At 59.1% G+C, this 7,716-nt stretch overlaps 1 protein-coding gene across 6 annotated transcripts in view; it reads left to right on the forward strand.

Annotated features, from left to right (window-relative positions):
- COL5A1 (collagen type V alpha 1 chain) overlaps positions 1-3,167 on the forward strand; it is a 168,859-nt gene extending 165,692 nt beyond the window's left edge. For all 6 annotated transcript variants that reach the window (XM_077139687.1, XM_077139695.1, XM_077139680.1 and 3 more), the window contains exon 66: positions 818-3,167. In XM_077139687.1, the coding sequence (XP_076995802.1) occupies positions 818-964 (147 nt within the window). In that variant the 3' untranslated portion in view covers positions 965-3,167. The remainder of the gene's footprint in view (positions 1-817) is intronic.
- Positions 3,168-7,716: the final 4,549 nt, after the last annotated feature.

The raw sequence follows: 7,716 nt of genomic DNA on the forward strand, positions 1-7,716 counted from the left end.
CAAGGCTGGAAGTCGGGGTGCCTAGTACAGGGTCAGGGCTGGATGTCAGGGTGTCTGGTCCTGGGGTCAGGGCTGGATATCAGGGTGTCTGGTCTGGGGCCTGGGCTGGTGCCCTTCTCCCTGCTGGACTGCTTCTCCAGGTGATACTGCCCACTAGGGCACTCCTTGCTGGCCCCTCTTTGCTTCCCCTTTGGACATTTCTGCGGTGGGGTGAATGGGTGCAGGGGGAGACCTGCCCAGGGGCAGCCCCAGCTGAGTGTGCAGCTTTACTCACCATCAGAGGCTGCAGAGAGCTGCTGGCCCAGGGCAGGGGACAGGTGGCAAGGGGGCCTTGGTCTTCGGGGATGTTGGCGGGAAAGCAGGGTCAGCTGCTCCTGTATAGGTGTCCTGAGTGCTCAGTTGGCAGGAAGGCCTTTCTAACCCAAGCTCACTTGCACCTGTGCTCTCTCCATTCTGGGAACATGGCTCAGCCGGGAGCCAGGAGACTCAGGTGAGCTCTCACTTGCATTGGGGGCTGCCACCTCTCCTCCTGGGGCTCAGGGCTCCGTGGGACAATTGTGGGGACTTCACGGATGGTCTTTGAGGGGTCGGCCCTGATTGGCTCACTGTCTTGGCACTTCCCTCTCTGTGCCTCAGTTTACTCAGTTCTCCCCTGGACCCGCCGCTGCCCCATGCTCCTCCTCACCCCTCCTCCGTTCCCCTGTCATCCCGGGGGTCATCCTGAGGGTGGGAAGTGAGGTGCAGCGAGGCAGGACAGGACCCCACCTCTACCGGCTTCCCCTAACCAGCATCCTTCGCTCCCCCCTCCCGCCCCTAGACCAAGAAAGGCTATCAGAAGACTGTTCTCGAGATCGACACCCCCAAGGTGGAGCAAGTGCCCATCGTCGACATCATGTTCAATGACTTCGGTGAAGCGTCCCAGAAATTTGGGTTTGAAGTGGGGCCGGCCTGCTTCCTGGGCTAGGAGCCGCCGGAGCCGGCCCGGTGAGCAACTCGTAACCTCAGTACGCGTCCGTGCGCGTGCGCGTCCGTGCGCCCGACCCTGGACAGTGAAGGTCCCCCCCACCACCACCACCACGCTCGGCACCCCGCGCGGCCCGTGCCCCCCACGCGGGAGGACAGAGGGAAAGAGCCGCGCCCCGACAGGGGCCGAATCACATGACCTAGACGCCCCACAGCCCGGGGGGCCGCGCGCGGGGGGGCCCCCCTGACTCTCCGCCCACGCCCCGGCACCCCACCCGCCACGGGGCCCTGCCTCGGGCGCCGCCGACTCCGCCCCTCGTGCTCCTGGCCCGCCGGCGTGGGGCGGGGCCCACAGCATTTGGAGAGGCTTTTTGAGAAAAATTCAACTTGAACGTGTTCCGAAGGCAGCCTTGCAGACACCACCCCGCCGTAGCCAGAGCCCCGTTTTTAACAACCCTCAACAAGACCCACGTAGAGGCCAAATGTCACCCCACATGGGCCTTTTCGATGGATTACAGGTGCTTATGTTTTTGTGAGTTTGAAGTAAATATTTGTATTGTATTGTTGTAAATGTTAAATGTCCCTGACTTTCAATCACGCATGTCAACCCAACCGAAGTCTCCCAGGCACAGCGTGAGAGGCTGGAGGGAAGCCTGGATTTGGCATCTTGTTCTCCCAAGAAATGGGGGCCTCTCCACCCCCACCCTGGCCAAGAACGTGCAATAAATTAGGAACGCCACCCCCACCCCAGGGCAGCCAGAATTCAGGGTGCCCTCGAAAAAGCAGGTGCCTGCGTGCCATTTTGGACAAATGCTGATTAGCTCTGAATATTTTGTTTTTTTTTAATGGGGAGGGAAAAAACCCCAAAAACGTATGCTTTGCCTTTCTTCCATGCACTTAGATTAAAATGCAAGCCGAAATCAATTTTCATTGCTTCCTTTCCCCACCTTTCTTCCTGCAGAGGCTGATGGGAGAATGTCCAGGGCAGGGAAAACACATTTCCTATAGATAATAATTACATGAAAATTGGTGCTTACTTTACACTTGTCTCTCGTGGTGCTATCTTTTTAAGACCTCTTTGGAAGGCGGCACTGGGGAACCTGGCCATTCCTTACCCGCGGCTCTCTCCTGCCTCTTGCCCCCTCATTCTGCGCTTTTGCCAAGGACCCTGTGCCAATGCATGACCCCCGCCTGCCGCTGGGCCCAGGAGCTGCGTGTGGGGAGACGCTCTCAGGTCCCGCCCGGCTGCTCCCGGAGCGCGGGCCGGTGCTGCCCTGACCCAAGACACACACGCCAAGTGGAAAGACTCTTCCCGCCTTGTATCTGGTGTCACAAGCCGATTGCATTCGGTCGCCGAGCGTTTGTGGTGCTAATTTCTCGTTTGTTCCAAGAACTGCATGGACACTGTTGAGCTGTCCCCTGGGTAGTCCCGCCGGGCTGCCTCTGCCAAGCTCCCGGCAGACAGAAACGTGCAGCGAGCTCCGAGTCTCCCCATGGCTGCCAGGAGCGCTCGTCTCCCATCTGCCAGCGTCCCAGGGTGCGGGTCCCAGCAGCTGTGGAGCCCTGGCGCCCGGCGAGGCTCCCTCCTCCTTGGTCCCAGGGGTGGGGGGGGAAGGCCACCTTTTAGGACTGGAGGACCCAGAGGCCATGCGGGAAAGGCGACCCCTCACTGTGAAGTTACCTCCACCCAAGCTGGGGAAAGCACGTCGGACCTGGGGCAAGCCCCGTGCAGCCCCCCAGGAGCCAGCTGTGGGTGTCACCCTTTTTGGTGCTGTCCCCACGCCCTCCTCGGAGAGTGCTGCCCACTTTGGAAACCACAACCAGGCCCCCGGGCATGCCCGAACACCACCGCTGCCCATTTCCCGGAGGTCTGCAGGAAGCAAGCCTTGCTCTTGCCAAAGAAAAGTCTGGCTCTGAGATTCCTTCGACCCAGAGCACCGGCCGTCTCCAGCCCCACCTGGCATCCGTCTCCGGGGAAGGATGGCCGGAGCGGCGGTCACCGCGCCCCCTGGTCTTGTCTAGGTCATGTGATTCTGTTACGATTCCCATCCCGCCTCCCTGGTCCTTTATTCCATCATCTCCACCCTCTGTCAGCCCCTCGAAGTTGTTGTGATTTGTTTTGAAGTTCAAAACTTGTCCCATTCTCCCTGGACTGCCTTAGCTACGGTATATTGCAATAAAATTACTTGTTATATTTGCAGAAATTCTTTTGGTGGAATTGTTATTTTTTTCTCCTAATATATATAACTGGACAAATGTTGATGAGAAATAAAATAAAAATGAACAGAAACCTATGGTGAAGATTTTAGGATATCAGGCCCTTTAAAATAGAATGCCAAATGGCACTTTCTGCATTTCCTAAAATCCAAGTACACGTCATTGTTAATTTTAACTGCAATTGCCCAAGAAAAGGAGGGTATTTTAAAATATTTTAAACCTGTGTAACAAAGGAATGACTGTCAGTTTTTTTTTTAATAAATCAAGTTCATTGTTTCCACCTTAAACAGATGTGACTGCGATATCTTCTTAAGTATGGCCAGGCCTCCCCCTGCACTGAGCCAGGGCCCTGGATGGTCACATACTGGGGACAGGAGGAAGGATGGAAAGCCCGAGGTCACCCCCAAAGGGACCCCTTTCCTTGGAAAAAAGTAGAGATGAGCTTGGCCGTGGGTGCAGTGGCTCCCTTGGGAGAGGGTGGAAGCGTGCCAGCCCCGTTCCCACTCTGTGCTGTCCCCCGAAGCCCGCCAGCTCCAGGCTTTGAGGCACCAAGCGGGATGACAGCTCTGTTCCCTCGAGGCTGACTGGGCCCCGGAGTACAGCAACACAACGCCGGGAGCCCCTGCGGGAGCGAACCCCGGCCAGCGGCCTGCGATGAACTTGAGGCAGGAGTGAGAAGCGCGCTCGTGTTGTTTCAAGCCGCTGATATTTGGGGCATTATGTTGATGTTAGAGCAGCATCGCTTAGACCAGCGGTTCTCCCAGTGGGTCCCGGGTGGCCGGGCAGCACCAAATTGCGTTGATAGAAACGCAGATTCTAGGCTCCAGTCCAGGATCTACTGACTCAGTTGGCAGCAAGGCCGTTCGTCCACGTTTCTATCCCTCCAGGGATTCGGGGCACAGGCTCAGGCTTGAGGACCCCTGATTTAGACTCTCCTGAATCAGAGACAATTGGCCCCCAAGAGTAGGAGCTACTTGATGACAGCACAGTACTGAACGAAAGCAGCCTGGCCCGGTGCGGGGAGCTCAGGGGAGGACGGAAGGCTGCAGCAGGGCTTCTGCTCAGGTCTCCCCAGTGGCCTCAGAATCAACAGGGAGGGAGAAAACCGAGCTTGCCTTGCAGGGCAAGGACTAGTTAAAAGTCAGCCTTATGCCGAGGGTCCCATCGCAGGTGGGACTGGCACGTCCATTGCTCAAAACCTCTGAGTGGATGGAGGTGGTGCCTGGTGAATCCTGAGACCTGGATTTGGTGTCCCAGGAGATGCAGGCGCAGGGAGTGGCCTCAGGGCTGGGCAGGGTGGAGGCACCTGGGATAAACCCGCAGGGGGAGAGAGGCACGGAGAGGAGAAAGGAGAGGGGTGCATGGCACAGACCCCCGCAGTGGGTGGGGCCTGCAGAAGGAGCTGCCCGCCCAGTCTTTTGGGACTGGTGACAGCAGGGGACTCACCAGGACCTACGACCCTGGAACCCCCGGTGACCCCAACGTGAACCCCGTGCAGTGGGCAGGAGGGGCCTGGCTAGGAGGACAAACAGACACAGGAGCAGACTCATTCCCGGAAACAGCCTCACCCACCTCCTTGGGCTTTCCCCCTGGACCTGCCCTCCCATCCAAGCTGAAGAATTCCTAACAACAAATTTAACATTTTTAAGTAACAGTCCTGGGGGTACTTAAGTAACAACTGGGTGTCCCAGTTGTGGCAGTGCCAGGGGAGGTGGGCATCTGGAGGCCTTGCAGGGCATCTTTGGTTCCGACTCAGCCCTGGCCAGAAACCCCACCCAGGTTAGAAGCCCTCCACCCGGCAATTCCTTGCCCCCACGTCATGCTCCAGGACAGGCCACGTGGGCCGGGCCAAGGAGAGCTGATGTCCGTCTCCACTGGGGGCTCCCGGGGCAAAGTGCACCCCCTCCCCTCCAGTGCCGGGGCGAGCCCCGCCCCCTGCCCATGCGCTGCGTTTACAAAGTACCCTCCGTGCCTGCCTCATTTGGTTCATGGGAAAGCTCTGGGGGTCAAGTAGGGACAGCCTCTCCTCCGAGGCCACGGCTCAGGGCCAGGGAGGCCCCCGAGGGAGGCCCCCGAGGCCTGAGTCGGGGGCAGGAAAGGCTCCTCTGGTGACAGCCTGGGGGGGGGACCTTCACTTCTCGGCTCATCCCTCCCTATCCCAAAGTGGGGTTCCCCATCAACTTGCCACCAAGAGACCATGGGCATGTCTGTGCCCAGCAGGGCAGTTGAGAGGAGTCGGTGGGCCCAGGGCCCAGGCCCTGTGGGCAGCCTTTGAAGAGAGGCTGGGGCTGGCCTGCACAGGGGTAAAGCATCATTGGCTCAGGTACCCAGGCAGCCTAGGGGCATTCTCAGTGCACACCTCTCCAGGCTGGGTGGTAGCTGTCCTTTGTCTTTCATGTCCTGAGGGGGCTCTGGTCCTTCCTGCATGAGAGAATCTCCTGTCCTGCCAGAAAACTCAGCCATTGTTCACTCACGGAAAGGACACCACTGCGGGGGGACCCCTTTTCTTCCCTGGTGGGACAGCCCATGGCGCATGCCTCGCATCCTGGGCACACCCTGGGAGCAGCCCGGAGGCCAGGAACAAAGAGGGGAGCTGATGACACCAGCTTGGGATGGGGCAGGGCTGTGCTGAGGGCTTCTGACCCACAAAGCAAGGGCTCCTGGGCCCCAGGTATCAAGGTGTAGATCCCTTGGCCCCCAAGGGCCGAGGCCGATTCCAACTGGCTCAGGCAGCTCCCTCCATCCTGATGCAGATGGGGCGAGGGGACACCTGTCTGTCTCAGGCCACGTGCTTGGCAGGGCCTGAGAGCTGGAAGCCAACAGATTTCTCAGTCCCTGGCGGGCTGGGGGCTGAGCCACGGCTGTACCTGGAAAAGCTGGTCCATCACCCATCCTGATGGAAGAGCCCCCACTCTTCTCAGGGAGGGGGTGGGGGCTGGGAATGGGGAGGGAGGATGGGGTGGAGGGAGAGGGTGGAGATTGGAGGGGGAATGGGGTGGAGAGGGAAGGGGACTGCGAAGGAAGAGGATGGGGGACAGGGAAGGGAGTCAGCTCTGAGCTGCTTTCCCTGGGGAGGGCCTCCTGGGGGGCTGCATTTCCCTGTCTGTCTTCCTAGCCGTCCCCCTGACCAAGGAACTCCAACCGCAGGTGTGCATCCGTTCATTGCTTTGCACCGACCTGTTGAGTGCTGGGCCGGCCTGGGGGCAGCAGGAGTCCCCAGGCAAGCAAGAGCAGACTTGAGCAAGACCTATGCGCATGGTTTAAAGGCTGTCAGAATGGGAGAGGCTAGGGCAAAGCACAAAGCTGGGTGGGGGAAATAAAACATGCGCATGTGTGCATGCATCTGTGCACACACACGTGAGTGTGAGGTATGTGTGTGTGCACACATGTGATATGTGGAAGGGCAGGTGTTGATATTCAGACCAAGAGACCGGGTCCCTGAGAAGGGGCTTGTGCAGGGAGCCCTGCAGGAAGTGAGGGACAAGCCTGACGCCTTCTTGAGGCAGAGTGGACAGCAGGGCGCAGTCTCGGGGCAGGGTCGCACCAAGCAGTGAGATGTGGGGGAGGAGGCACGCGGTCTGGGCAGCGGAAGGAAACTGGAGTCGCAGTGCAGGACGGTGACTGGGACGTCGGGTTTTATTCCATGTGTGACAAGGAGGCCACGAAGCTGCGGCAGCCCATGACCTGGCCCGACTGACCATTGAACAGGCTCAACAGGGGCAGGGGGCACAGGGGGACACGGGGCACACAAGGATACCAGCGAGTGGCCTTGACAATCGTGCCAAGGAGAGGAGATGGTAGGAGGGGCCACGGTGGGTGGGGTGGGTCAAACCCAGGATGTCTTGAAGGTGAGGTGGACAGAGAGGGAAACAAGAGGAAGAGAGCTGCCTGGAGGGGCCCCTACAGTGTCACACACACACACATATGTGTGCACACACATGCACGGAGTAAAGATGCACAGCTTTGGCGTGGAAAGTGTGGGATGAGGACAGCTCTGCAACGCTCAGGGTTTCCAGTGGCCCGACTGTAAAGCAGGGCTGGAGACAGAGGCGGGACCCTACTGCCAGGGCGGGACTCCTCGCGAGCTGGCCTAAACCAGGCTGGAAATGTTCTCTAAAGCGAAAGCTCCCGTGCTACTTGGCTAACCCAGGCGGCAAGACTAAATCTGGTTTGGGGCGTGAGAGGTGGAGAAGGGGAAGAGGGAAGAGAAGGAAGATCGCATGAGGGCAGGCAGGCTGATGTCTGGCGCTTCCCTGGGGCTACTGCCTATTTGCAGCTCCCTTAGGGGTCCCAGTCCCGGTCGCAGGGAGCCATCTCTTCTCACAGTCAACATCTGTCCAAGGGTACCTGTAGCATCCTCCCAACGTCTCCTTCTGGGTGGTAGGAGGGTACAGCAGCATCCGAGGACCTGCCCGTGCTTGCTGAGGCAATGTCACCACCAACAGGGGCATCTCCCACTGCCAGTGGGGCTCACCTGGCTTCCCACTGGACTCACCTGCGAGCTTCCTAAAGGTACCGATTTTACTTCGGCACCAG

The sequence above is a fragment of the Tamandua tetradactyla genome, chromosome 2, assembly GCF_023851605.1.
Source record: "Tamandua tetradactyla isolate mTamTet1 chromosome 2, mTamTet1.pri, whole genome shotgun sequence".
NCBI lineage: Eukaryota > Metazoa > Chordata > Mammalia > Pilosa > Myrmecophagidae > Tamandua > Tamandua tetradactyla.